Genomic DNA, 27,969 nt, shown 5'->3' with positions numbered 1-27,969 from the left:
CGAGTGCCGGAGGTGGCCGTGCGGTGGGGTGGCTGGAGCCAGGGGTGCTCGTGCCATGGGGTGCCAGACTCAGGGGGTGCTCAGGTTTTGGGGGTGCTTGGGTCTTGGGATGATGGGTTTTGGGATGCCAGGTACCAGGATGTGTTCGCAGGGGGTGTTTGTGTCCCGGGGGCTGTGGGGTGCCAGGTTCGGGGGTGCCAGATCTGGGGGTGCCAGGTTCGGGGGTGCCCGCTCCCAGGCACCCATTTCCAGGGGCGTTCGTCTCCCAGGGTGCCAAATCTTGGGGTTTTCGGGTCCCAAAAGGGCCGGGTCCTGGAGGTGCTGAGTCCTAAGGTGCTGAGGCCAGGGTCCCCGCAGCACCGACCCGGTCTTAGGGCGTCCCCTGGTGGGCGCACAGCGCTGCGCCCCCCCCACCCCCGGCTCCTGCTGCACCCCCAGCCCACGCGTGGAGCCCCCACGGAGCATGGGGGGGTTTTGGGGGGCAGAGGGGGGGGGTCAGGCTGTGGTGTTCAGTGCCCGGCCCCAAGGGCAGCCCAATTACCCGGGTCTGGCACAGGAGTTAATTAGCGCACATCCCTGCGTCAGTGGGGACGGCGGCGCGCGAGGAAAAGGCTGACAGCTCCGAGGAGCCAAAGAAAGATCTCGTCTGGCTTTAATTAGCCGTGTAGAGCTTGCCACTAATTAACCTTTCGCGTTAGGATGAAGAGGGAAAAAAAAAAAAACAAAAACACACAAACCCAAAGCCCTGCTGGGAAGCTGGGCGGGCAGAGCCGCCCCAAATTACTCATCCTCCTCCCGGCAGCAGGGTGCGAGGTGGAGAGCAGAGTTTGGGCAGCTGAAATTTCCCCATTTTGGTGCCTCTGCAGGCCTGCAGCCAGGAGACAGCAGCCCTGGGAGCAAGGAGAAACGCGGGGCTGGTTCCTCCTCCTTTCCCCAAACCCTTTGTGGGGCCTCCAACTGCCCCCGGGGGTCTGTCCCGAGGCAGGGCAGAGGGTGCCCCCCTCTCCCAGGAGGGAAAGGGCTGGGGGGGAGAGGTGTGAAATTTTTTACTGTGAAACAGTGAAAAATTCAAATCTTTGCGAGCAACATGGGATAAAATTTTCTATTCCAGCCGATTCCTGAAGGAGCAGGGAGATCAGGGCTGAAGATTTGGGCTCACACCGATGCTCCAGGTGAGCCTGCAGGGCACCTGGGCCAAATTTCTCTCTGCTTGCAGGGCAGGTGCTGCAGTGTGCACCTCCCTGCAGCCAACACACACAGAAAGAGGCAGGCAGCTGGCAGCAGGGCAGCAGCATCGCATGGAAGAGGAGCTTTGAAGCCTGCTGCTGCCCTCGCATCCCCTCCACGTGCCCTTCTGGCCCCGGTGTGAGATCTCCAGCCGCTGCCAGCAGCGGGGCTCGCGCAGGGAAGTGATTTTTGGCCATGCATTTGTCAGCGTGAAGGAGGGAGAGCCACCTTTCTGGGTGGCTCCAACAATAAAGCTTTGTTTTTAGAAATGAGCCAAGGAGGAAAAACAAATCACCTCGAATGGCAGAGGCAGCCCCAGGAGGAGGAGGAGGAGAAAGACAAGCTGGAAACACAGCGCCCACGCCAGCCTGGGACGTGGCTGTCACATCCATCGCCCTCCCAGGGAGGGGAAAATTCGCCCTCCCTCAGCCTATTTGCAGCTGGGGGCACTGCCCCTTGCCAGCTGAGGTGCTCAGCACCAAATGTTCAAACCTGCCTGGGAAGGGGAGGGAGGGTCACAAAAACCAGCATCTGGGAGCTGTGTGGGGCTGGCGTTCAAACGCTGCCACTTCAGGAACTACGCTCGCGCTCCTCAAAGGCCAAACATCTGGTGGGAGTTAGGGCATGTTTATTAGAAATGTTTTACTGTTTTCCTCTGCTGAGGCTTGAAAGGCTGCGGGGTCGCCTTTCGAACACTTGATGTAAAGGATGGGGTCCAAAAAATGACAGGGAAGAGGTCACAGGCACAGCTGACTGCACTCAAGGACCCGCAGCCCAGCCCTCCTGCCTGGATTTAAGCAGTGGCATTGCAGAGGGCAGAGCCAGATCCACATGAAAAGCCCACGTGTGAACTTCAAGAGCTGAGAGTTTGGTGCTCCGTTTCCAAAACTTGCTCTCAACAATTCTGCCAAGAAACTCACTGGCAGAGGCAAGCTGTGAGGCTGGAAGCACAACTCCCAGCTTCCGAAAAACGCTGCCAGCAGCGCTGGGGCCACATGCACGGACCTGGGGGCTCCTCCAGATGGCTTTGTGAACACCCAGACACAAGACCCACAGCGTGAGGGTGAATGGCTCCCCAGCAAGTCCAAATTCTGCTTTTTCAGCATAATCACTGTTTTGGAAAAGGAGGGAGAGCTGGGCACCACATGCACCCCAGGACAGGAGCTGCATGTGGTAGGTATAGGGGTAAAAAGAGAAAAAAGACTAGGAAAGAGGTGGGATTCTGCAGCTGAGGTTTGTGCCCTCCATATGCTGGAGGTCAGGTTAGCTGCTCACCAAATGAAAGAAAAAGGGAGAAATTAACTCATCAGGAGACAGAAGACAGGGCGCTGCACAGCAGGAAGGTGCAACTCAGCCGAAACCTTTATTTGGAATAACAAAAAAAGAAAAATAAAAGAAGCACACAAATGAGTTCACAAAACCTTTTTTTTATTTATTATTATTTGAAACTGGAAAAGGCTCCTGGGGTTATAATGGTTAGGTGTAAAAGTAACACACACGTTTTGCTCAGCTTTCTGATAGCTGGGATGAAGCAGGCCCCAGCGTTGCAAAGTCCCGTCTGGCTTTCATATGGCCCCGTTCCTCTCACACCCACAAACAAAAAAAAAGGGCAGGCAGAGCCCCAGCCCTCCGCTGGGGGAACCAGCAGGGCAGGCGAGCTATTTAAACTCCTGTTATCGTGTTCCACACAGAGGGCTGTGGCACGAAAGCGGAGGTGTTGGATGTCAAATGGCATTTGGGAAAGAAAAGCTCACCTTCTCCCCCTGCACCGCCCTCTGTGCGAGGCAGGGCTCTGCTCTTTCCTCCTCGTTTTTAATAACAGCCACTTCGGAGAGACTTGTTTGCACGCCGAGCCTGCTGGAGGTGCCCAGATTAGTCCCTCGGTGTCACGTTGAAGCGCTGAGTGCAAATACACACCAACAGGGCACGCCTGCTCAGAGGAAGGAGCAGCATTAGTCCACGAAAAAAAGTGCAGCTTGCTTTAATGGAGCTAACGAACGCAGCTGATCCGAGTGCTCTTTTCCTTGAAAAATCAAAAAGGCTGCAATCCAAGCGAAAACCGGAGTCCTACATTTTAATTCAGCACAGAAAAGGGCGGTGGCACTCACGTGGTGGTGGCTTATCTCCCCCTGCACAGCCTGACCACGCACCTCGACCACCTCCGTGTCCCACCAGGGCATCCTCGGGCAGCTGAACGCAGCAGCAGCTTGCTGGCCACCCGAGCAAGCAGCCACGGGACAGTCCATACATCATCACCCCCTAAACGAGCAAGCTGAGGTTATACCACCCATTGCCACACAACACCCAACACTCCCATGAAGTCCCACTCATTTTTAATTAATAAAAAGCAATACAAAGCCGTCCTTCTCTGAAAGCAAACACTGAGCTGCCTGCTTTTTTTTTTTTCCCCTATATTCTACACCTCCTAGCAAGCTTCCACATGGATTTGCTTTCTCCCCAGCACAAGTTTCCCACTTCATTGCCATCCCAGTGGCCGCCGTGGAGGCTGGTAGCCAAAGCTGAAGTAATTCTGTCCATCCTCCTCCAGCCAAACAAACACCTGGCGAGCCCGTGCAGACTGAAATAGGGCTCCTGCAACCACAGCGCTTGATCACGGCGTATTTATAGCTCTGAAATCAGCCCCAGCACAAACAAACTGGGTGGATCTTTGATGCTTCTGTTTCCCAGCTGGCCAAACCCCCGTGTTTTGGCAACAGAGCACGCACAGCTCCAGCACGTCAGTCACTTGCTTAATGCTCCTAAATTAGAATTAAGCCCTAGGTCCTGCTGTGGTTATTTGGGCAAGGCTGCTCTGCAACCTAATTGTAAAGGCTTTTATTCCCAAATCCTTCCACCAAGAGGTTTCTTAACCCCGACAAGGTGAGTTCCACCTTCCCCAGCATCTGGAATCAAGATGTAAAGACAATTGTCTCCAAGTTTTTCTACTGAAGGGTACAGCAGCAGCGGAAATTGCTGCTGGAATTGCAGAATTGCTCAGCTGGCAGCATCCAGCACGAACCTGGGCACACTGCTAATCCTGCCCATTTTAACAATTCACTTACAGGTGCCAAAATTTTGCTCCTCCTGCTCATTCCCCTCTCCCAAAGCCTTCAGAGCTGAAGTCAGGACTCCCCGTGGCCTCATTCTGCTTTTCTGACACAAACAGATCCAAAGGGCCCATCAGAGGCAGAGGAGCACACAATATTTATGCCAGTCTCTCCAGATTCACCATCCTGCCAGCTTTCCCCGCTCAAAGCGGAGAAAATCCGCTCCTGAAATACCCCACACAAAAGCCTGCAAGGCTTTGAGGAGTAGAAGAGGGGAAGGGAAAGGACCGGGGAAGCATTAATACCAAATTTGCTCTTTTCATCTGCCTTTGCTCTAGACAGAATAAAGCCACCGTGTACTAGCAGCTCTGCCTCTAATCAGGGCTGGCACACTGACATTTTGAGGCCAGTCGGCGCACCACAAAGGTGCTCCTACAAAGGCAGAGCTGACGTCTGAGCGGCTCCCGCAGCACTCCCTGCCTCTGCAAAGCCTCCTCCCCGGGCAGACAAGCAGGTCTGGCCTCCAGAAGGCAGATCCTGACCTCTGCCAGCAAACAGGGCCAGGAGTGACGAGCCAGAAGCAGAGCAGAGGCACAAAGACAGAGAGCAGCCCAACAGGTCCTCCCCCTGACCAGACCCGAGCAAAGCACTCCTGCCATCTGCTGCCTGAGGGCTCGCAGCCCCAGCAGGCTCCTGATAGAAAGCAAAAAGGTGAGCTGCGACTTCGAGAAGCGTTTGATGGCACGGCGGGGAATCACACCTACACCTCTGCACGCTCAGCAAACCCGACACAGCAAGTTCAGGGAGGAGAGCAACAAAAACAGCTGGACTTACAGGGCTGGGACTCAGAGCTCCGGCCAAGAGCCTGTAGTGCATCAGGACAGGCTGGGTTTTCAAGCTGAGAAAGCCAAAACCTTGATTATTTAGACAGTCGTGTAAAATTTCATTTTCATTTTTATTTTTTTTCAGGTGAGCGGGGATGTTGAAGGAAGGAGGAACCCACAAATCAGGACCACAGATAAAATAGCAATGGGAGCAGAGATGGTTTTAGGACAAACAATTACAACGGCTGCCCAAGGGACCTCTCTCATCACCAGAGGCTCTCTTAGGAGAGCCCAAAACAGCTTTCTCACTGGCTGCACCAGCCTGACACTGAGCTCCAAGATAAACCAGCCACCCTGGTGCTAAACAGGCTCCTAATGTCTTCAGGTATCCCTGATTTGCATAACGAAGCTGGAAACTTGTGTCTGCAGCATTAAGCACGTGCTTGTCTCCCTTACACAGCTCATCAGCCAGAGCAAGAGGCTGAGGTGCCCCATTTCAGCTTCAGCTCACCTCTGCCCGTGTGCCAAGGCTCAGAACCGCCACCCTGCCTCTCCCTCCTGCAGCTCTCCTGGCCCCGCGTGGGGCTGGGCTGAGATCCAAGCCGACTCTTCCCTCTGCTGACACCACCAGGAACACCTCCAGCAGGCTGCTCAGAACCAATTCCTCAGAGCTTGTTCACCAGAAGGGCAATAGCACTTCAGCTGCTCACCTGGAACGCAGAGGCAGGATTTCTGCTACTGACGAGGCAGCAGGAAGCAAAGAAAAAAGCGCCCGAAATCACCTTCAGATTCTCAGAGGCTTGTGAAACCGTATCCAAAGAGACAGGAATTAATCCTGTGACTGACGTGACCTTCTGCTCAAAACCCCTGCTGGAGACTCGGCTCTCACACAGCTTGAGGGAACACTCAGAGCCAGAAATGGCAAAAAGCCCTTGTGAGAGTGCGAATAAAGAGCTGCTGGCAGCCCGCAGAGCCAGGCAGCGGCCGAAGCCTCTCCGTAAGAGGGGGCCCAAATCCTCACCACGAGGCGTGTACAGACACATTTATAAACCCAAACCTGCAGAAGATGTAAAGACAGGGTTTTGTTAGACAAACTGATGCAGCTGGTATTAGGAAGAGACGTGTAGTTCACCCCCACAGCCAGAGAAGAACTCCAAAGGATTTCTCTCTCCCACTCGCACCCACGACCTTCCTTCCAAGCTGCTCTCACACAAGGACCCCGTCACCTCTTCCTGCACAGGATTAACAACAGAACGCACTGAGATGGTTTAAAGCACAACTCACAGCTTGCAGATTAGCACTAGCCAGGATTTTCCTACAGCACGCTGCTGCAAAGGCCGGTCTGTGGGGAACGTGGCTCCCTCGGCAGCAGCCCACAGCTCCCAGCAGAGCTCAGATCTGCCACGGAGAACACAGGCATTGTGGAAAGAAATTAAGCCCAGGAGCTTTCTATGCAAGGAGCAATCATCGGGGATGAAACGAGCACAACTAGCAAGGGAACAGAAGGGTCTTGTGAGCGGAGCAGCAGCACCAACCTGTCAGCACCGACTGTAAGCACCAGAACGAGCCACAGCAACGTACAAATTGCTCATCTTTCCTTCAGACTGTGCACGGCAACCTGACACGAGAATGACACCAAACTGGGGTCACGTCAGCACCAGTGACATTGGCACTTGCTGCTACCCACTGCAGGCAGGAGTCAAAAAGGCTGCATTTGGGCTCACTTCACTTTGCTTTTCCTCCTTTAGGTTTTCAGCCCCATTTTACAAGAACTAAGATGAACTTTTCAGGTACAAAACCAGTTCTGAGTGCATTTCCAGTTGTGTACCTCCAAGAAACAAGAATCCTCTCCTCTGTGCTCAGGGAGACCCCCAGCTGCAGGGACAGCACGGCCACCAAGCTCCAGAAAAGCCAGAGCAACGCCACGTGCACTGCCAACCTCCTCGCTGCCACGCTGGGGGAATTTCTCAGAAGGAAACTACCCACTCTGATAACTCAGCCACGGATGCAGGTACACTAAAGCAGCCCCTGCTGATGACGCTGCACCTAGAGAAAGGTTCCTGGAGAGGAGGATGTGCTTTGTCACCACCGATGCAACTGCTCGTTAGGCAGCCAGCCAGCCTGCAGCAGGGGACCAGGCAGGTTGTCAGGAGGGTAAAGCAGCTCTCCCAGCAGGACAGATTGGCCAGGAGCACAGCAAAGGCTTCAAAAAGTCCCCTCCCTGAAGGAGGGCTCGTTCATGGGAGACTGCTAATGGTCACAGCAGAGGGTTTGTGTCCATCCAGTCGATTAGATGTTCTCTGATCCACCCCTGACCGTGAGTTATTTTTGTTGCAGCACATTCTTTTTGCAGTAACAAAGCTCTATGTCCTCCTCTGCAGGATCCCTTCAGCTGTACAAAGCTACGTTACAGACTGGGTACCAAGGACTGCTGGGGAGCAGTGTGGGGTGACAGGGAGGAAAGGGCAGTCACGGATATTTTAACAGGGATGTGTACATTTGGGGTAAAAAGGCTTTATTAAAAGTGCATGCTTTTTTTTTTTTTTCAGAGGTACCGAGAACGAGGAATCCCCATCCCATCTTGGCTGGGGAGTGCAGCAGCCTTCGCAACCCCTAGCCCTGTCCATCACACATCACCCGTCAAGTAGCCAGCGACTGAATATTCCTCAGCATTTCATCAAAAGCCTCCCGGGAAGGCGCTTCGGCGTTCTGAAAGGAGACCTTGATCCGGCTGTAGAGACTGAAGGACTTCAGCTCCAGCCAGATGAATCCAAAGCGATCGTCGTCGAAGAGAACAAAAACACCCGGGGTTCGCTCGGGGCTGGTGAAGCCGTGGCCAGCAATAAGCCCCGTCCCATAAAAGCTGCAGGGAGAGAGGAACAGCGAGAAAGAGTTGACAACAGCCATGAATACCTAGTATTTAATAAAAATAGTAATAAATAAATTAATAAAAACTAAGACGAAGCTATTGACAAACGTGCTGATGGGTGCTACAGAGCAGGGAGTTTATAAAATCACCCATTTCTATCACACAGCACAAAAAACACTGCAGAACCATACAAAGAAAAGAAAACCCTGCATTGCTATGTACATTCATCTGTGCCTTCTTGAGGCTTTTGCCTTCTGATCAGCACCTGCACCCCACGGATGATTTTTTCTGTAGTTCAGCTCAGTATTCCAGCTGAGATTCACTTCTGGGACTCAAAATTCAACCTAGGCCCAGAGAATCCTCACGGAAAAGGAAACGCATGTGGAGAGGGTGACCAGAGAGGCAAGCCTTGTGACAAACCCAGGGGAAGGGAGAGAAAGAAAATCTAAAAAAAGAAAAATCTACCAGGAGCTGGCGAGGAGTAAAGGTCAGTCTAACCTCCAAGCAAGCAGCAGGTGGAGCTGGGTTTTATTCAAACACAGCTTGGTTGTGACAGCAGGGGCCTGCTGGGATTAACCAGCTCTTGGTAGGCTTTTCCACCAGCACAGATGTTTGGCTGAAGGTCACCTGCCTGAGCCTCAGCTTTTGGGCTCTTTTTCCACACTTTGTTTAGTGTGCTGCTTCCCTGACTCCAGGTCTCACTCCTCGAGGCTCTCTGAGTACTTGCACCAACTGCTTGTGGTGCTCAGCACCTTCCAGAGCCAGCAGCTGACGCCAGGGAGGGGTGGGAGAGAGCACCGTGTTCCCACAGCCAAGGAACACAAATGACACGCAGGAACAGGAAGCAGCTCCAACAGATCTCCAAACAGATGAGCCAGGCGGCTCTTGGAGGAAAACAAAAAAGGCAAAATACGGGAGAGGAGCTATTTTGAGAAGTTAACAGGATCAAGATCTACCAAGGAAGCGGGACTGGAGATGAGAGCACGATAAGAAAAGATCAAACAAGAGCATAGGAGATAAGACAGCAGAGGAGGAAAGCCTGAGCATGACAGGCTGGGAGATCTGCGTGCAGGTAAAGCACAAACAAATACAGCACGTGCCTCAAAGGTCACTCTTTCCATTTCAAAAAGTAACTGGCACAAGTAGGCTATATTATATGTATTACCAAACTCGGCAGGTCCGGGGATAGTCTTCGTTCCTTGATATGACTCCCATGGGCAGCACAAAAGGCTGGGAAGCTGGCGCCTTGTCCTGGGCTGCCCCCTCGGCCCCAGCTGCAGTCTCTTCTCCCTCAGCACCTTCTCCTCCTCCCTGGGGCTGAGCAGCGGGCTGGGAGGCAGCCTGCTGGGAGCGGTCCTCTCCCTCCTGCCGCTGCTCCTCCTCCTGCTCCTCGCGACGCACCTGCTCCTGGACCTCAAGGACGATGCGGGAGAGCTCGCTGAAATCGCGGAGGTTCTCAATGTCAGGGAGCCGCAGAGGGTGCGCCAGGTCGATCTCCACAGTCTGCTGGCCAGCTGGGATGTTGGGATCTCCCTGGAGAAAGGGAGCAGCAGGATGGTTGCAGCCTTACCCTATTCCACAACCGTCACAGCAGCAACAAGAGGCATCAGGCTTCGTTCTTTGTTCCCTGAACTGTCTGCATCTCCCAGAAACAGAATTTTACATCACATGCTACAAGTCTGGCTCTACTTGCAAGGATGAAAAAGTCAAAGCAGCATCTGCATTTTGTCACAAATCCCCTCTATAGAGAGGAAGGAGCTCACTAGCATGGCTGGCTTCAGTGAAGAGCATCTAACATTTGGTACCTGCTCCTCAGATGCACAAGCGATCTCCAGCGACCTGCTACCAGCTGCTCTCAGAAAGCAGCTGGCAGGGACAGAACAGGGAGAGAGAGCTAGGTAGCAGCATGAAAAAACTTTGCAGAGCTCATTCTAGCTATGCTGCACATGTTCAGATTCACTGGTGCCACCAACCCCCATGAGGAACAGGTTTTGGGGCGGCAACACCTTCCAGAGACCTCTCTCCTGTGGATCCTGGCATCAATAAAACGTTTTAGTCAGCAGCTGAGAGAAAGGAAAATGTACTCACAGTGATTTTAGTCCCCTTGGCTTTCCTTCCATGAAAGCTCAACATGACAATCTCCAGCCCATGGCTCCCGTACGTCCCCTTGAAGAGACCCGGCTTTATAAGGTCATCAGGGCTGCTAGGAGGGAGGTAGATGCGTCGGTACGTCAAGCAGTTGCTGTGGAAAAAAAGAAAAGGTCAGGGAGGTTAAAGGAGCACCCCTGGAAACGAAGAATGTGTTTGCAGTCTGCTCCTTTATGCAGCTTTGGGTCGTCACTGAGTCAGAGGTGGGATCTGTGTTTTCAGCACTGCCAACAAGCCTCACAGATTGCACTCAGATGTATGCAAACACACCAACCCTCCGCTTCCCTCTACCAGCACTTGTTAGCACACCAGGATGCTTCTGCAGCAAGGTCACGGCAAACCTCCCCACTCCCTGGCATTTCTGGAAAAGCTAGGAGTGAAGCATATTTAAATATGTGCTGCAGTGAGGTGGCTGCTATTAGAAGTTTGGCGTGACAGTCAGAGATAAACCAAGTTCTCAGGGACTGTGCAATTTCTGTCTAGTGCACTACCAAGCACGCTGTTTACTAACATGGAAAATAAGCAAAAAGCCGCTTGGGATCACAGATATTTTCCCTGTCTTCAAATTAAGCACTGTTAGATGGCTCAAAACCATCTTACTGCATATAGCTATTTTAAATAACTCAGAACTTTATTAGTATTGCTTTCATTACATCTCATCTCTCTGAACAAACAGAGAGGACTGTGCTTCACCGTATGTCTGCACAGAGCCTGCAGACACAGAAACTACACAGGGATGTTCCTTTGGCTGTTAAAGATCACTGCAAGCACCCTATTTTCAGAAGAAGTGATCTAATGTGGTCTCGCAGTCGCAGCAGCCTTAATACCTAAGAAGAGCTGGTGCCCTTACTCATATTGGCTGGTGTAGATGAACTTCATCAAGATGAGCTCCTGCATGTGTTCGTGGAAGATGTCTTCCAGAGTCCGACCCCATTCTTCCCGTAGCCACGTCCGGAATTCCTGCAGGAAGACAGAGGTGTTGGATTTGAAAGAGGGGCAGTACCCCAGCGTGACCTCACCACAGCAGCACAACTCATGAGGTGAGCCACAGAGAGGGCACATGCTCTGACAGCAGACTGTGCCTGATTTGGGAATAAAAGCTTAACACACAGCCATTAGGGTAACTGCCCTACACCTGCAAGGCCCTACACAATAAAGATATGCTTCCCTTCAAATAAATCTCAGGTAGAGCCAGGGTGTCTCCTCAGAATAAAAGCATAAGCATCATCTGTTACTGCGAAGCAGCTGATCTACTGTTTATGTCCTGACCTACCTTGCAGAAACCCATTTGTGTGCCCAGAAGCCCACTCCCATGCTCTGTCCTGGCACGTTGAACATAAAAGGGGCAGCTTATGAAAGGCACTGAAGATTTAGGAGGTTAAATCCTGCTGATATAATAACAATGCATCTAAATCCAAAGGGCCCTTTGAAAAAGTCTCCCAAAGTACCTCTGCACCAGCTCTGACAAGTTAATACCCTGACATGAGTTAGCATGATAACAGCTTACGCTAAGATAGCAGCCTGCCGAGTGATATCCCAAACCTGCTTTATCTTCTAAAGCCAGATCCTCCAATTACCATAATGCCACACATACTTAACGCAGCGCTTTGGAAGTATTAACGCATTTCTCATCTGCTACAGAACCAGCAAACGCTGAACTAAACCTTCCACCCAGCTGCTTCCTGCTAGTAGGCAGACACCTCACAGCATATCTTCGGAGGAACTGACGTGTCATGTTTAGCTAGCTGGGCTCCTGGCAGAAAATGCTGCTACCTGGAAGATTTTATTAGCTGACAGTTTCCATCCTGACACCCTGCCATGCATTGAGGTAAGGCAAGAGTCTCCACCCGGGCATTCTGCAGGTGTAACGATGAACTGATCTCATAAATTGTGACCTTAAACTGCCCCTTGGCACAAACAGAAGGGGTTCCCCAAGACCCTGCAATTCTTTAAGTGTGGCAGATTTACGTTTTGATTCAAGTCACAAACAATTCCACTCAAACAAAAAAGCTCAGAGTAAATCAGCCTGAGGCTACAAGCCTGGGTTTTCAAATTTCAAATGTGTTCAGATAAACAGAAATTGGAACCCTGAAGACCATCTCCCAGATCCCAATATCAGCTAAGAGCTCAGATAAGGCAGCAGTGCTTTATCTTCACAGAGGAGGCATACAAGCAGCCTTAAGCCAGGCTCTTAGCAAAGCACTCTTACCTCTTGCCTTCCCCCTGACATCCGATGGTGATCTGTCTGGTTGCATTTCGTGGAGAACTCATCCTTCTTTACAATCTGTAGTTAGCACGGAGGAGAATTTAGAAGGTTACAGACCTGATTAGAGATGCCTAGGGATGATGTAGCTAAGACTGCTTAGAGTACATGCTTTACAAAACAGGTGTTACTGACTCTGGCACAGGAGAGATACCATTAAGTGATATCGAGTGCATCAGCTACAGGATAGAGAAATAAAAGCAATAAAACCCCAGCACATTCTAATGAAATTCCTTAGTTTCAAGTTGCTTCTCTATTTGAGCTTTCTATTTTAAGGAAGAGGAAACAACCCCTCAGGAAGCTTTTCAAAGCATTCACTGTACTGAATGGATGATGCCAAGTCGCCTTCCCACAGTCTCATCTTAATGCTGCAAAACCAACCAGGTCTGCATCCCTGCTTGGACAAAGCCTCTTTGTGTATCCTTTATCTCAGCAAGAACATTTATCAATGCCCCCACCCAGCTCCAGTCTTACAGCAGAAAGTACAATAGCCTTAATGGACAGTGGACAAATTCAGAACAGGGAGCAGCCCATACAACTTGGAATACACGATGAGGATAAAGCTGGAACCCGCACATAAAACAAGGTGGTGAAGGCCATATCCTTTTAAAAACATGTAATTTATACTGAATCTACTTCTAGATCCAAGGTGTGTGTGCACACACATTGCCCCTAGGACTCATGATGTGTAAAATGCTAGAAAAGCTCACCTGGATATGACCATTGTGAGGCCCCTTGTGACCATACATACACTCAACAGTCGCACATTTCCTCTCCATGAGATGAATCCTGAAGAGAGGTTTGAATCTCATCGGATCATCCACATGAGGGTCATGAGGTGGCAAGTACATCCACCCGATGATGAACAGGCCATCTACCTGCAGAGGGACATAAAACAAGTCACACCATGTCAGCATTGCCCACGTTCTGTGACATTTGCAGCAAACAAGTCCGGGGTCTATTCTTCAATCAGGGCAGGAGCTGCAGAACAGCTTGCTGCATTTCCAAACTGCTTTCCAGCAATTAAACCAGACCATATGCACTCGCAGCACACCCTTGGTGAAGAGGGAGAGGGTTTCTTTACGAGGCTTTCTGCACCACCGGAAAATGATCAGGCTTTTATTACCGCAAAGGACTTTGTGACGGATGCTTGGAGCGCAGGATCCGGAGAGGGAGACTGCACTGAAGAGACCACACAGCAAGTCAAGCTCTAATTGGTTTGAGAGCTCATGCTGGCAGATACTCACATGGAGTTCTGCTTCTCATGATTATCTGTGCTTTTTGGACGAGGAATTATTTGGCTCCGTTACTCACAGACAGCACAGGAAGCAACAATCCCCTCTGCTGAGAGGTACAAGTGCCAGCCCTCTTCCTGCATGCCTAACAGAATCCTTCCCCTCCAGCCCTACAATTTCAGAGAAAAAGATGTTTTCTAAAGAGCAAGACATGAGACAAAAGCAGAGCAGTGCCACAGAGGCACGCTTGCCTTTATAAGGTCACAAAATCATGTAAGCATTGGTGCACTTGGCCACTCTTATACCAGCTCACAGAACTGACCCTTGCAAAACCTCACAGCTGCACTGGCCTTGTTATGTTACAGTTCAACCTGTCACCTACTGAGCCCTGGTGCAAAGTATAAAGGATTCAGGCAAGCTTCTTGCCCAGCTCTCAACAACACAGAGAGAAGAGCACCAGAAGTGGCAGGCTCCACAGGTCTTGCACCAGTATTGCTCTATCTGATGCATTAGGCTTAGGCATTGCTGGTTAAAAAAAATGCAAACCACAGGAACACAAGTGCAAAACCCTTTGCACGATGCTCAGCTGTAGGTGTAAGTGATGGGCTCAAGTCTCTGCTGTAGTCAAAGCAGAAGGAATGGCTTCCCATGCCAGGCACTGGAATATCAGCATTAGACCAAATGAAGCCTTGCCCTGAAACATTCCTCCTGTTTTTGTTTGTTCCTGTGGCTGTCTGGAGTGCAGCTGAAAAACAAAAGGACTGAATGCATAAAGGTGGTGATGATCAAAGGATCCGAGAAGCAACCTCTGGGAACACGTCATGTGCTTGAGTGGTGGCTGTTCAGGCTTCTTGCTACCACGCAGATGGCAAACAGGACTAGAGAGTGGCACATAGAAGGCTCCCAGTCCTCTACTCCCAAGCCCCAGACCGAGGTACTCACCACCACGTTCAGCAGTCCCCCGTAGGGCCCGATGTCCGGCTGCCATAACCCCAAGATGTGGCGGTACCGGTGCAGCACTAGGGAACAGCGAGACACTGACGTGAGCACATCGAGCTAAGGAAATCGGCATTTGGGGAAAAGAAAGAAAAAGGCAGGCTACCACAGACCGCACGCAACGCTGCCCAAATACCCCCCCAGCAGCCCTGACGAAGGAAGTGAAAGCTGGTTGCACCCAGCCGCAGCGAGGAGCTTCTCAGCTGAGGCCTCCCACAAGTTCACACGGATTTGAGGTTCTCTGAAGCTCTGCCCCGCTGCAGGGGCAGGATTTCGTTTCCAGGACTTGACACAACCAGATACCTCAGCAGGAACAACCAGAAAGCTTTTGCAACACGGTCCTGTTGATGCAAATCACATGCCATACCCAGAGCTAAGAACAAAAAGTATCTGCCACCTCCAGCTACCAAAAACGTACTCGATGTCTCAGACTGCAAAACAACAGAAAATAAGGACACAAAGGCAGCAAGGGACAGGGAAACTCAAGTATTTTGAAAGAATTTCCCCTCCTTGCAGAGACAAACTTGTCTATAGTGTTGTGTCCTTAAAAGCAGCCAAAAAAGAAGGTCAAATATGAAAGTTTTCAGTGAACAGGATCTAAAGCCTACAGAACTACCCTAACAAAAGCCTGGAGATGCTGCCTGCCTCCATGCCTAACAACCACAGCCATGAATTCTGTCCATATAACGACCAGCAGCCTCCATACGAGGATGACACACAGCCTGGCATTTTGTGTGGGGACAGCAGGGTGCATGTAATTTCTAAGAACACAGCAAGGAGACACCACACCGACCTTACAACGCTGCTCATGGCCAACTCAGAAAGCCACAACAACCACTTTTAACCTACAGAACAGGCTGAGCAGTGGGGTTTGTTTCACATCACTTTACAGGAAGAACTGAGATTCAGTGCAGCCTTGTTCCTTTAACTACCCAGGACAGCAAGAACCGTGGGGATGTTTTTATTGCACCGAAGCAGAGAACTTCCACCGAGGTTTAGGACAGCAGGGAGGGCTGTCCAGAGCTGCTGCCAACTGGCCCGCAGCAAACTTTTTCCAGTGCAGTAAACAATTTAGGACCGATGGCCTGGTTTCACTCAGCGAGCCAACTGCAGCACAAACAGCACGGAGGCGAGCAGGCGAACCACATTCCCCGTCTCCTGGTCTCGCTGCAGCAGTTACACATTAATAACTGGTATGTGTAAAAGCTGTTCCACCCGCCGCAATCTGCTTGCTCCACCCTGTCCGTGGAGCTGATAAAACCCAGCTTTTTTTTATTTTTAGGGCAGAAAACTCGATGCTAAGCTATCCAAAGCAGGGAGTATTTATCTCATTCTCCCCCAGCTCATGCCTGAAGCCCCCTGGGAGCTGCTGCCAACGGGCTCTGCAGGAGCAGGGAAGTGTTTGCCTGGCAAGGTGAGCCCTGTTTTTGCTCCCTCTGAGCAAACAGACGGCTCCAGGAGCTACAGCAGGTCTGGAACCGTGGCTGCTTCACGCACAGCCCAACTCACCAGCTGCCCCGTCACCTGCAAGCCTGGGGCTGTGGAGGAGGCTGAAAGAGCTGCGCAGCCTCCAGAGGAAAGAAGTTACTGGGTTGGCACTTAGCTAAAGGCCTGAACAAACGGAAAAGCAAAAGCCTGAATCCATTTTTCTGGCTGTTTTTTTTTCCTGCTGTAGTGCCTCTGGGTTCCAGCTCTATCCACAGCAGGGACAACCCGTCGAGCTCCAGCTCTGGCACTCGGTGGCAGGAGATGGATGGATCTGACAGCTGCTTCCCTCCCCACTCCTCGAAAGAAAACAGCGCTTGGGTCTTTCTCCAAGGCTTTCCTCTGCTATGTGCACTTCCAATTCTTCTCAGTCCTGAAGGAGCCTCTCGCCTATCCAAATTTCTGAGCCCACGTCCTGCCAAATGGAACAAAAATACATCCACGGGAAGCTTCAGTGCAACCCCCACCCAGCCTGGGCGTTATCCACATTGCCGCACAGCCCTGCAAGCTCTCCAGATGAAAAAGCAGCTTGAATCCAGCTGGGGAAGAAGGGCTTAGGAAAAAAAAAGCAGTGAATACCCAAGCTCCCAGCCACAGGAGGCTGCTTAGGAAGGGTCTGACGCCTGTGCTGGCCACCAGAGTCAGCCACAGGGCAAGGAAGTGACACTGAGCAGATGCAGAGCAGGTCCAAGCAAGCAGCACAGAGCTGGCACACCACAAACACCAGTGGGATGAACAGACAGGTTACAGCCCCAGAACAGGTTATTAAAACAGGAGCACAGTAGATGCTTTCATATGCTACTGTTTTAATTAGATCTTATTACATTACCTGTCTCCAGGTTTGAGGGTGATAAAATAAAATTAAAAAAACAGGGTTTTTCAATGAATTCTGCAGCTTTTAAAGCAGAGGTGGCTTGCTTTGACTGGAGAAGACCTGACCTACTGCAACTCAGGCTCCCGGGATGCAGCACGATACCAAGACAAGCAGTTACAGCCCCCCAGCCAGCAATAACTGCCCTGCTAGTGGAAGGAGCAAAGTGTCAGCCCTCATTGAAAACCCCGAGGAAAGTGATCTGAGCTGACCTAACGCTGCACGAACACGAACTGGGGAGCACTCACACGCCAAATCCTGGCAGCAGACTTAACACACAGGTGGGGAAAGAGGGAAACAGGCAACCACGTCGTAAAACGCACTGGCTGTTCCCCAAGTAATACATCAAGCCCCTAAAGGAAAGAGGGTCAGACTTCAGAAGCTTGGGGCTGCAGCTGAAGGATTCACAGCTGAGGGAACAGCACAAAATGCCATTTCAGGGCCACCACAAACTGCACGCTCACAGCAATTACCCGGGTAGCAACCTACAAAGGAAGCCCAAATCCCGAGGGGCAGCTTTGGAGGAGCCTCTCCATCCCCCCCAGCTCCTGAACACGGCTGGTGCTGACGGGCAGGACTGCCAGAACTACAAATTCCTGCTGAGCACTGCTGCTGCTCGTCTGCTGTGACTCGCAGGAAAAACACCATCATCGTGGGCTGCTGGAGATCATCTGCGTGGCCCATGCTCAGCTGTCCTTGGCACAGGCAAGTCTAAACAGCAGCATCCACTCGGCTTGTTAGCATGTGTGGAAAAACTCCATTCCTAAGCAGCAGTGAATTAGTAACCTGAGTTTGCAGAACTTATTAATTACCCTCCCCCTGCGGAACAGGGGACAGCTGAAAACCCCCTCCAAACACCAAGCACTCCAGGCCTCCTCCAGGGATTTAATCTGATCACTGCTCCCTCCAACTCCTGCAGAGGACTGAGCATCAGTCTGAAAGGTTGGGTAATCTGCCCTAAACACGGAATCAGGAGGCAAAGAACAGTTGACCCAGAGTAGTTTCTTGACTGAGATCACGAATGCAGATCACAATCTCCGAAATACCAACAGTGTTTCCTAGAGAGGGGGTGGTGGCTGAAAGGATTCACTGTGCAGGGATGGAATTAGTATAGGAAGGGCTGTGGGCCTGAATGCAGCTCATCTGGATCGAGGCGAGGCTTTTTGCCAGTCCAGAGTTTATTTAGGCTTGCTTTCAGAAGTCCTGACCAGGGTATTTGAATGCTTTCTAAGAAAGGGGCAATGCACAAAGAGCAGAGCGAGTGCTCCTTGACTGAGTGTTCTTCACTGACCCTTCTTTCTGGGCCTGGCCAGGACAATTTTTTAACCTGAAGCATTTCAAAAGAAGACCTCACTGTGTACCCTCCTCACTCCAAAGGGTCAGACCACTCCACTCATGAGCAGCAGAAAGAGCTGACTAACAACGCCCTCCGTACAGCCCCAAGATCCACCCCAAAATAATCTGCTTAAAGCAAAAAGTCACACTCCATGCAGCATCTCGTGTGTGCTCAGTGCAGGAAGCATCAACCAGCAGGAGGTACGTACGGCAGGTGTAAACATCTCTGTACTCCATGTGCTCGTAGTCGGGAAGGATTTTCATAAAACGCCCCGACTTCACCCGTGGGTTTATACCTGAACAGACACAGCAGGGTAAGTACCAGAGAACTCGGCTCCACCGTAACCAGCACGTAACCTTGTGAGCAGGCTGGGCCAACTCCCTTTTGGCTTTACTTCCAGCTGTGGTGCACCAATTTGTCTCCATCAGCCCCAGCCTCAAGCCCAGACAGATAGAATTGCTTATACACAATTTAGCATGTTCAAGGTTCCCTCAGACAACATTAACAACTGGCATCCAGGGAAGTAAAAGTGAAATCAGGGCCCCCAGTCTCATCTCAGGACAAGTAGCTACATAGATGATAACCCAGGTGTTGCATTAATCATGCCCTCTAACACTTAAGCTCCGTCCCTCATTTCCCACACTGTTTCCTGTAGAAGCACGCTCAGTGGGCAGAAAAGCTTGTGTGAGTTCTGCCAGTAGCCCCAAATTAACTCTTCTGCAATTAGAGAGGTTTACAGGACAGCAGAGAAAATGGGGTCACACCAGCAGGAAGCTGTTCTGAAACCACTAATTGTTTGCAGCAAGGTAAAATGCTGAGTCTGAGCAGGAGAGCCAAGACAGTGCATCCCCCAAAAGCCAGAAGGAGCTGCCAAGCACCCTGAGTAGTGCTTGGCCATTCCTAGCTAGCAGCCAAGCTAGTTAGGATTGCTGAACAGATAAGGGCACGGTTCTTCTTCAGAAATGCAATGAAATCTATCGCAGAGGTGGTCCTCCTGTCAAGTGCAGCTCTTTGCAGACAGATCAGGCAGCTCCCTTTCACGTGCACAGACAGGGAAAGAAGGGCAGTAGGCGATGAAGTAATTTTGCCTGTGGATGCTCAGCGGGTCTAACACAAATGGGATTAAAACCTAGAAGTTCTTCCTTCCCAGCATGAAGATCAATGCTTGAAGTCATCGCTGCTTCAAGGCTCAGCAAATAAAGCACATGTGGAAGTGGATTTTGGCTCTGAAAAGCCCACAGAGACTTCTCGTGATACAACTTGGGACAGTTACTGCTTTTGCTACATAAAACAGGACCTGATCTTAACAGCCAGAAGCCACAGTTCAAGTGCCACAGGTTAAATCTCTCTTTTTATCCCAAGGACCACAGATCCTTACAAAATTCGTGGTGGTGCAACCAAGATAACACAGCCTGACAGTGTTGACACGGGAGCTCTCAGAGCCATCAGCTCAGCTTCTGACTGCAAAGGACCAGATTTGGGGATGGGGAGATGGTTTCTCCTCTCTGATGACCCTGCTCCCCACTGTAGGATTGTGTATTTATCTTGCAGAAGGCCTAATGAGCTGGGGTCCCACTCACAGCCATCCCTAAAACACAGACACTTCCTTCAGGAGCAGCCCAAAGTCACGCTCAACCCCTTTACTGACTGCTCTTTCCCTCTGCTAGCACAATGGCATCCTTCCACTGAGATCAAGGCTTCGGTACTTTAGGGCATGGGCAGCCTGCAGCTATGAAAAGTATCAGTTAATCCTTAGCAAGATCTGAAAAGGCTAAAACAAACTGGAAAGACTGAGAAACCTTCATTATGCTCTATAGGGAACTTAAATTCCATGCCTTTTTCCTACCAAAGGATACATGTAGATATCCCATTTCTTAGCATTAAATAAAATCCCAAAGATGTTAACTTTACGGACGCCCTTGCCATTAGAAGGTAATTCTGACTAGCTTATTCTGTCAAAGTTTACTAAATACCCAACAAGTCTGTGGTTTCAGAGTTGGTACTAAGCAAGGACACGCGGATCTGCGCCAGCTCTACCACTTACGTTTGGCATACACATCTCGGCAGGACACCCCGGTGATCTCCAGCTTCCGCAGGTTCTCACAGACGCCGTATTCTGCAACGACACAGGTAACATAGCTCAGGCACAAAGGTGTTTGCTACCCAGGACCTCCACGTCTACTCTTTGAGCAAAAACGGGATCTTATCAGGACATTCTTGAAAGCTGCAACCTGAGTCCAGGATCTCGTTGCTCTTCTGCAGAGAAAATGGGAAGCTGGATGTAATTTCATTGCAGTTTGGGATCGGGAGCCTAATACGTTTTGCAAGCAATGCTCGCCACAAACACACCATAAGGAACACACAAACACCACAAAATTACAGCAGCTTACACCTAGTCTGGGAAGGGTGTGAAGTGTGGAAGACGTACTCGTTATAGCTTGGAATGTCTGCTCATTTAGATCAAATCATGGTGGTGTGTAGTAATTATTTACTTCCACCGAGGAACCCAACAGAGAAAACAGCTTATTAGGATCCTAAGGAAAAGGTCACAGCCTTTAAAAAGAATGAAACGGAGACATAAAACAGGCATCAGCGTGTACAAATATGGTTACACTGGAAAGCTGATCAGATTGAGATGGGTCTGTTGTACGCTCGAACGGCTTTGATTGCTTACAGAACGCCCTCAAAACAAAGCAATCCAGAGACCTTACAGGCAGCTTTGAAGCAGAAAATGAGATCATCTCATTTTGTTTTCAGGAAGTCACCGAACTTCTAAGAAACTCTAAGGAAAGAAAAAAAAGCAAGCACTCAGTGCAAGAAATCGTTAGAAGACCAGAGGGAGGAAATGAGAGGAGGGAGATCCCAAAAAATCATCAGCAACAAAAAGCAGGCTGCTGCAGCAACCCCATTAGCTCTCTGTACAGCGAGCTATCCTCCTTGACATCAAAGACATCCACCCCCCAGATCAAACAGCAGCTTCCCCCAGCAATACCAAACACCTGTCAGACATTTGATACGAGAGCAGGGCTGCGAAGACCCTCATCAAACCATTAAACACCGAGCTTATCCTCAGCTGAGCCGCCCTGAATCAACAACCACCCAGCAGGGCTGCCAAACACCGCTAACCTGCTGCAAACTGGGACTTCATCTTCACAGATGAGCACAGCAGAAGTTTCCCTGAATGAATTCAGCCTCATTCAGTCTATAAATACCCCGCTTGTGGGACACGATGATAAAGCACCCACGAAGCTCCCTGTCAGGCTGCCTCCGGGGAACACGCGTCCTGCGTGACATTGCTTTGGGGAAGCAGCAAGCTCGATAGAAGAGCAGGCAGAAGGCACAAAAGCACTGCCCTTTATTAAAAGATGCACAAGTCCACTGCGAAAGTCCTGCTGACTGCCACAGAGGAAGCTCTACGTGCACCAAACCCAAGGTGGGCTGAGGAGGCACAATTAGGCAGCAAGCAGACAGCCAAGCCTGCAGGAAGGCACATCCAGCCCAGCACAAACAAGCTATTTAGTGCTGGGCTACTGCCAGCTGACCCTGCACGGCCCTTCTGCAGATCTGGGAAAGCAGAGCTCTGCTGGAGGCTGGAAATTCAGACCCAGCCTGCAGTCATCCCCCCTGTCTGCCCTTCCTGCAGGGCTTTGCGAGGCTCTCAGCCACCAGCCTGCCTCTGGACACAAGCGGGCATGTGTCTGGGAATTACATCAAAGGGATGGAGGGAACAGAATGTTTCCTCAGCTGATCAGAAAGTCGGAGATCTTCTAAGGTGACAGCAGCAGCGGGGTTACAGCCTGCTGTTTGTAAACAGCCAGCAATTTCCATGTAAACAAACGTTCACCTGGCCACAGCGGCCGTGAGATGCGTGCCTTCTGCAGCAGGCCTTGCAGCTAGCTTCAAGTCAGCGTCACTGAAGGTATTCATACTGCATCAGAAAGGGAGGAGACACGCAGAGGATCCTGCCCAAATGGCACTTCTCCACGTTGCCGACAGCAGTACCAGCACAGTGACATTCTGCCTTCCTCTAGAAGGTCCTGACTCCTCGCAGCATTTTCCCGATTAGAGCTGTAAATCACTTTGGCTGCAGTCCCAGCGCAGCTCGAGGACAGACTGACTTCCAGCAGGCACCTCCAAACAACTGGCTGCAGGGGGAACGGGGCTGATGGGAGAGCTCTGCCCCAGCCTCATGCCCTTGACAACCTGCAGGGAAATTTTCTGAAAGCAAGAACCCCGATAAAGGTGCATTTGCTAAGTTCTGCAGCTGAAATCCTTCCTGGAAAGATTGGGTGTTCTGTTCAAGCTCCCTTCAAGGAAAAAAAGACAAACATCGATATCATTCCACACTATTTGACATTAAACCCAAGGCTTGCCTTACTGTTTTGCTCAGCAAACCCAACTGCAAGCAGCCGAAACCCCAGACTGATGGCTTAACTCTGGCTAAGTGCAGCAGCTCAGTGCTTCTGACTCATGAGCTGTTAACATCATGATAGCTGCTTGATGAGAAAAATAAATCTCTCGGCTCCCAGTGCCTAAAAAAATTCTGAAGGTCTTCAGCAAGAAAGCTGGCCCTTTCTTTTTAATCCAGAGGACAAGAGGGACGTACAATTACCGGTAGGTAGAGCTTCAAGAGTTACAGAAAAATAGAACTGGTGAGGTTTTCTTTATAAAGAAGAAAGCCTTTTCCCAGAAAGCCACAAAGGACTCGTGCTTCCTAATGCTTAACTGCACTGAAGAGGAATTTCTGTTACAGAAACACCTCGGTGCTGCAGCTCACTGAGTATTTTAAGGAGTTAACAGCCACAGAAATTCACACACGGATTTTATACGGTTAGAAACTGCCTGCTTAATCCTGCTTCAAAAACGGGGCTGGAAATTGCTTTTAAAGTCCTTGCTTGCCCAGCTGCAAAGTCTGCTTTACGAGGTTTGCAACGAGCTCCTGGAAGACCTGCCAAACGCGGTGACAGGGTGCTGCTTCCACAGCCACGTGTGCTGGAATTTAAAGGACGTGGAAAGGTAGCCCCCACGTGTAACGAGCTGATACAATCTTCTGGACACAGGGAGTGTTTTCACTATCTTAAAAAAATAAATAAATACACAGTTTTTCTGAGAGCAGCTGTTGGACAAGTAGTTCTCTCTCCCTGGATGCCAAAAACATGTTCTTTTTATATAAAAAAAACAAACCACTGTCAACCATTGTAGGGAAGAAAGCCTGTACTCACACCAAAGATCAAACCACTGCTTTTTCTTTGTGTCTTTCTCAGCATGGCAATGCCAGAAAGCTGCCCCGAGCACTGCACGTGGACATCTGTAACTCAGAGGAAATGAGGATGTCTGCAAGGGCTTGACACACTTAGGACTGCTACGTTTCAACTGTGCCCTGACTAATCAAGTACTCTAATTAGCCCCGGATAAATGCGCGCTTACAGAAGGCACAGAAACTTCCAGGATTATTTTAGCCACCATGAAAACAGGAGATTCTCAGGACAGCATCCCTGAAATACCGGGGGGACGAATTTGGAACCGGCTTCTTGTTTCCAAAGGCTGAACTATCGGATTAAAATACACGGGATGCTTTCCCAAACACTTCCCCCAGGGGAAGGCTCGTAGTTACCACTGACACGCTCTGCAACTGCGAACAAGGAGCTGACCAAAAGGAGTCATGACCTGCAACAAACAACAGCATCTGTGGAAAATGGAAAGGAAAGAGACGGGGAGCTTCAGACCTACAACTTACAACAGACCTGAGACCCTTTGCAGGATGACTGCTGTGCACTGCCACGGCAGTGAGAAACAGCAAACCTCTGGCTTTTAGACAGCTCCTTGACAAAGAACGTGTTAAAAGAGGAAGAAAAGCCTACACGGTTCACCAAGGAAACACCATGCAATGCGTTAACCTCACACAAAGGGAGTTTAAAGTTTAAATGTGACTCATAAAAGCCACTTTCTTATTTACTAAGGCCACAAGAAAGAGTTCCTCTTGTGGGAGCAGTTGCATGCTACGCTCCTGCATGGATTCTCTGGAGTCTTGTAAGAGCTAAACTCCATCCAGCAACCCCTCTCTGAGGATACAAACCAGATTTCCCATGCTCCTGCCCAGGAACCTCTGTCTATAAGGCTTGCTGAAGGCTAGCGTCTCTAACACCTTTGGCTGACACTTGTCAGCAGGTTCAGAAGTTAATGGAGATGGTTTTGACAATCCAAAGCCTTTTCAGGCAAGTTCTGGATCTGGTTACTGTGAACAGCTGGGCTGTTTCCAGGTGTGGTTACCAATTAAAATCGACTCTCAGATGTTAATCAAGGTAGGTCAGGCCACAAGCATGGGTGAAGCGTGCTTTAACTCTGCTCCCACTGCAGAGATCAGCAGCCTCCTATTTATAGGACCCATGAAAGCCTCTGCAATTCTCTTCCTGCCAAAGCAGCAATTCAGAGACATTGTTTACCCCAAGCAGTTGCAATGATAAAAGGACAACAGTCCCAACACAGCCACGCCAGTGTTACACAACTGCTCCTGGTTAGTCCCAGCGATCTCTTGGTTTACAATCAGCAGCACAAGCCACTCCTTCCCTTTCCAGACGAGCCCTCTGGGTGTTTGCAGCAGCCACAACACGGTTGCAGGAGTATTCTAAAACTGAGACAGCACAAGAGGAGGACACCAACTCCCACTGGATTGAGTGCCCCAGCAGATTTGGGCAACAGCCAGGCCTTCCCTCGCACCCAGCGCTGCTCCTGCCCGAGACAAGGGTACGAAGTGGTTGGCACTCGTGCTCTCGCTCTGTTTCTGGGACCTGCAGCTTCACAACGAGACACGTCATGCTAAACTCAGAGAGAAACAGGGATGTGATTAAGAACTGTCCTTAGGTAGGAAGTGCCTTGGTTTTGAAAGAGATTATAAAAGGTAATTAATTACATCTGGTGTTTGACTATCACCTAGTCAGTGCTGTACTGCTATACGGAAATACAGGTCAGAATTTCTAGATTTTAAAGGGGTATTTATATAATATTTTAAATTTTTATAATAAGTCCATATCTGTACCCAGGTAGTTGCACACATTTGAACACAAATTAGCTGAGTGTATGCAGCAGTACCACTGAAATACAAGCACAGAAATTAACTATGAAATAGGTCCCTGAAATGGTGACCAATTTTATATTTACAAATGCACACATCCAAAGACACAGTACTGCCACGATGGTAATTACTTACACATGTGCAGGACTGTGCAAAGCACTGAGAACTTGTGAAGTTTTGCAAACCCTTCATCAAGTGCACAAACCTGCATCAGCAGAGGAGTACAAGGAGAGAATGATGCTGTTTTATTAGCTGGGCTCCACAAAACGCTAAGTTATTGGGATCACCCCATGCTGAGCAAAGAAATAAGAACGCTTTGGTGCACATTTTCTAGGCAGAGCCTTTGTACTGCCCAAGGGTTCCTGGATAGTGCTGATAAAGCAAGAATTCATCCCTGCAAGGTTTAATGCACTTGAGCACATTCCACTGCCTAAAGCAGACAGCCATTCTGCCATACCTACATTCTTCATCCTCATGCCCTTCCTGGTGTTAAAAACAGAAAGGAAATGACAAGGAAATGTGTGTGACTCCAGGAGCTGGCAGCAGATGCACCTGGCAGGACCAGGCTACGAAGAGAGATGGATGAGCGCAGCAGGACAGGACCTGGAGGTGGGATTAACAGCCGCTGGATTAAAGAATGGGACAGAGCCATGCTGACGGGAGGTAAAGGTGAGGAGTAAAGAGTAAGAATTGCAGCCTAACAGTAGCAGGACACACCAAGACACAACACATCCCCTAATTTCTGTGTTAATGCAGCACAGCGCCCTTCTGAGATGCTCCCCAGGATACGCACATGCAGACCAGGAGCCCTTGGGATGCCAGCACAGCACATCCCGAGCCAGGGCAGGACGAGCAGCCCTACCCAGCCTGCCCACCTCCTGCAGACACAGGGGGCTCCTCACATCCCCTTTACGCAGCCCCCACTCCTCAGACTCCCGGCTGCATGCCCGGTGCCTCCCTTCTTCCCAGCGCAGCCCGACTGCAGAGACTGCTCCTTCCCTATCCCTTTAACCCAAAATTCCCCCATCTGCAGGATTTGTGTAGGGTTGAAAGCAACATCTCCCAGGGCCTGGATCTCTCCACTGCCATCCCAGGGCCCCCCCATTTTGCTGCCCAGCCCCTCACACCCCATGCACCCCTGGGGTTCACCCCCCCAACCTTCTCGGGAGCCTCCTGCTCCTCGGGGGCTGCACCCCAAAACCCAAACCCCAATCCCTATCCCCACACCCCCATTCTCACCCCACAACCCCCCAACCACCTCCCCGTACCCCCCATCCCTCCCCCAACTCCCCACCCCCAAACCAGGCTCCCCCAGCCCCCCTTAGCCCCCCCCAAAGCCCCCAAACCGGACTCCCCACCCCCCCCACATCCTTCTACCCGCCCTCAACCCCCCATAACCGTGCTCCCACCACCCCCAAACCCCCCAAATCCGAGCCCCCCCAGCCCCCTCCCCAGGGCGGTACCTTCACGGCAGCGCCGCCGCCAGATGGTGTCGGTGCGGAGGATGCGGCGGAAGGTGGTGCAGACCCGAGCCAGGCTGGGCAAGTCGGTACCGGGCAGCGAACCGAAAATCTGCACCAGCAGCTCCGGGGGCAGCTCCAGCAGCGACAGCGGGGCCCGGCCCGCCTCAGCGGGGCCCGCCGAAGGCCTCGAGCCCTCGATGCGCTCCGTCTCCTCGTCGTCCTCCGCAGCCACCGCTACCCCGGAGGCCTCCTCGGGCTCCGTGTCGGTGTCGGGCTCGCTGTCGCCGTCCCCTCCCCGCCGTTGCTCCCTCGCCGCTCCCCGCCGGCGGCAGCCCCGCGCCGGGCCCACGCCGCACAGCCGGGCGCACACCGCCATGGCGGCCGCCGCCGCCGCACTGAGCCCCGGGGCGGAAGCGCCGGAAGGGGCGGGGCGGACAAAGGGCAACGCCCACTCGGCGCGGATCCGCCAATCGGAGAGGGGCTCGCCGGGTGTGGCCACGCCCCCCCGGCGGTAACGGGCGCGCGGCGGCCGTTATCGCCTCAGGGAGGTGTGGGGCGGGGGGGGGAGAGGAGGGGGGGAGTCGGCCGCCCTCTGGCGGGTGGGGGGAGCGGGAGAAATGGGTTAAAAATATAAAAAGTATAAATTATAACAACGTTAATAATAAAAATATTAAAAGTTAAAAAATAATAAGAAATAAAATGTGACGAAAATAAATCAAATCGCGTATTTTCGCTTCTGTTTGCTGAAATGGGGGTAGAAAAGGAGGACTCCCTCTTGCCCCGTGTGAGGATCGAACTCACGACCTTCAGATTATGAGACTGACGCGCTACCTACTGCGCTAACGAGGCTCCTCGATGTACCCTCCCCGCCCGCCGCCCTTATGGCGGCACCGCCCGCCCCGTCCCGCCGCTGTCAGGCGCTGCCCTCGCTGCCAGCCCCTCTGACGGGAAGGCCGGGCCCTTCTTGTAAATGTTTTCTCGTGCTGTTCCACGAGAGAAACCTTGTTTGGGGTTTTATTTTCACAATGTTTCCATGTGGCCTTGATGTTGTGTTCCTGAAGTGTTTGGGGGCTCCCTGGGGATGCGCTGTGAGCGCCACGCTTGCAAGGAAATTAAGGTGTTCTCACGTAATT

At 51.1% G+C, this 27,969-nt stretch overlaps 1 protein-coding gene across 1 annotated transcript; it reads right to left on the bottom strand.

Moving 5' to 3' along the window:
• Nucleotides 1-2,638: 2,638 nt before the first annotated feature.
• Nucleotides 2,639-27,232, bottom strand: FBXO31 (F-box protein 31). The gene is made up of 10 exons (XM_084294954.1): nucleotides 26,837-27,232; nucleotides 20,346-20,417; nucleotides 18,510-18,596; nucleotides 14,556-14,632; nucleotides 13,089-13,256; nucleotides 12,325-12,399; nucleotides 10,966-11,075; nucleotides 10,056-10,209; nucleotides 9,133-9,500; nucleotides 2,639-7,961 (listed from the first exon to the last, which is right to left on the bottom strand). Exons 1-10 carry the CDS (start codon nucleotides 27,210-27,212, stop codon nucleotides 7,739-7,741), a joined length of 1,710 nt encoding a protein of 569 aa, XP_084151080.1. The 5' UTR covers nucleotides 27,213-27,232; the 3' UTR covers nucleotides 2,639-7,738.
• Nucleotides 27,233-27,969: the final 737 nt, after the last annotated feature.

This window comes from Netta rufina (assembly GCF_964035555.1).
Source record: "Netta rufina genome assembly, chromosome: 13".
NCBI lineage: Eukaryota > Metazoa > Chordata > Aves > Anseriformes > Anatidae > Netta > Netta rufina.
The sequence above is the reverse complement of the archived record's forward strand: the minus strand, read 5'-3'. Positions and strand labels throughout refer to the sequence as shown.

Excerpts from the sequence above, each read along its gene's own strand:
- FBXO31 (XM_084294954.1), bottom strand. The coding sequence starts at position 27,212 with ATGGCGGTGTGCGCCCGGCTGTGCGGCGTGGGCCCGGCGCGGGGCTGC. Across the intron at positions 11,076-12,324 it reads TGTCAGGGGGAAGGCAAGAG|GAATTCCGGACGTGGCTACG; the intron begins GTAAGAGTGCTT and ends GTCTTCCTGCAG. Across the intron at positions 10,210-10,965 it reads ATCTACACCAGCCAATATGA|CAACTGCTTGACGTACCGAC; the intron begins GTAAGGGCACCA and ends TTTTTTCCACAG.